This window comes from Octodon degus, unplaced genomic scaffold (assembly GCF_000260255.1).
Source record: "Octodon degus isolate 3935 unplaced genomic scaffold, OctDeg1.0 scaffold00374, whole genome shotgun sequence".
Taxonomy (NCBI): domain Eukaryota; kingdom Metazoa; phylum Chordata; class Mammalia; order Rodentia; family Octodontidae; genus Octodon; species Octodon degus.
In genome coordinates, this window is record NW_004524950.1 from 575,923 (window position 1) to 577,622 (window position 1,700).

General features: G+C 39.1%; 1 protein-coding gene across 1 annotated transcript in view; it reads right to left on the reverse strand.

Annotated features, from left to right (window-relative positions):
* The window catches only part of LOC101564457 (transcriptional protein SWT1), a 98,949-nt gene that overhangs the window by 92,160 nt on the left and 5,089 nt on the right, over nucleotides 1–1,700 (reverse strand). Inside the window, 1 exon segment of the mRNA XM_023708485.1 lies at nucleotides 1–76. Within this exon segment, the coding sequence (XP_023564253.1) occupies nucleotides 1–76 (76 nt within the window).

The following is a 1,700-nucleotide window of genomic DNA, read 5'->3' on the forward strand; positions in this document are numbered from 1 at the left end:
CATCATAGATGGATGATGAGACGATGCCATTTCTCTGCGACTTCTTTTCTTTTCCACAAGAATCTTTGTTGGACATCTTGAAAAGCCAAATAAACATTAAAAATGTATGATGTATTTTTATTATAATATAAAATATATATGAAATTATTTCAGGTATGTAAAGGCATATAAAAATTGGAGTTTTACAAAATGATTTCCATTTTCTAGCTATTCTCAAGATCAGATTCTCTCATTCCACTTTTCTTTCCTTAAACTCTCCTTTAACAAGGATCTGTTCCTCAGGATTTTTTTTTTTTTTTAATAAAAGCATATTTATTTATTTATCTGTAGTGATAAGAGTCAGAAGTTTACTGTACCCAGGGAGCCTCATGGAACAAAGAACAGAGCCTAAGGAAAGTGGCTCTTTGTAATTCTGGCAAGCTGGAGACAAGGTAGTAACAGATAACTGGAGGCAGGGTTCTGTCTGTTCTTTGTTCCTTTACCTGGGAAGTTATCTACTAGATGGTGAATACCTGAAGGCAATATGGATAGCAGTTTGTTTACACCAAATTAGTTATGTACATTCCTTAGCCTGTTTGTAGACCTCAATAAATATGAGAAGTACCCTGGCTCAGGGCTCACTTAGAAACTAACCTCAGTGAGACCCTGTGGCCAATTCTACAACATTTATCTATTTATTATTTTGTTTTGGGGGACATGGTGTCACTATACAGTTCAGGCTGGCCTTGAGCTCACCTAGTAGCCCAGGCTGGTCTGGAACTCACAAGATCCTCATGCCTTAGCCTCCCCAGTGCCTAGATTACAGGCATGCACCACACACAACTTGTTCCTCAGTTTTAGCAGCTCTTCATTAATTACTCTCAAAATTATGCCTTGAACCTCGACTTGTCTTAAGCATTAGATCATTCTTTACTGTCTATAGGCATCTATACCCCAAAATCAATTAGTCATAAATTTTCACTTTTCCAGACACATCTTTTGTGAGACTTCAGGAAAACTGCACCATTTTTTGAGTTCAAGTTCCATCATAAGTAAAGCACACACAACTCATTCTAGAGGGCAGATAAGGTGGTACCTAGTAGGGCACATTACTGAGTGTTTCTACTAGATCTAGAGCTTCTCAAAAAGAATGTTGTATTTAAAAACTTGAGATGCTCATCTGCTGAACAAATGAAAGAATTCTTCCTCAGAATATGCACTCTTTCCTTCTTAGCCACTTCCAATCCTTGCCTACTGTTTTTTCTCTCCTTGTATTCAATTTTCCCCTTTCCAGCTCTTCTATAGGCCAAGTCAGTACTATTTTTTTTTCTTTTTTATGTATTTTGTACAGGGTCTTACTACACAGCTCAGACTCATAGCAAGCCTCCAGTGCTGGGATTACAGGTGTGTGCCACCACGCCCAGACTCTGTCTCCAGCTTAGCACACCCAGGAGCAAGACCAGCATGTGGTGCTGGGGATCAAACTTCGCCCCTGTGCTTGCGCAGACAGACACTTTAGTCCACTGAGCTGTCTTACCAGCCCTCAGTACTATTAACTGACGACTCTCCCCACAAAAAAATACTAAATATATATGTATATATAAGCCATGTCATGTGCCCAGAAATAGTCTCAAATTAGTGTGCATCTACAATATAGAGAAGTATCCTATTCCAAGGTACTATGGCTAGAGACTGGGAACATCACCAGGTTGGATTGGGAA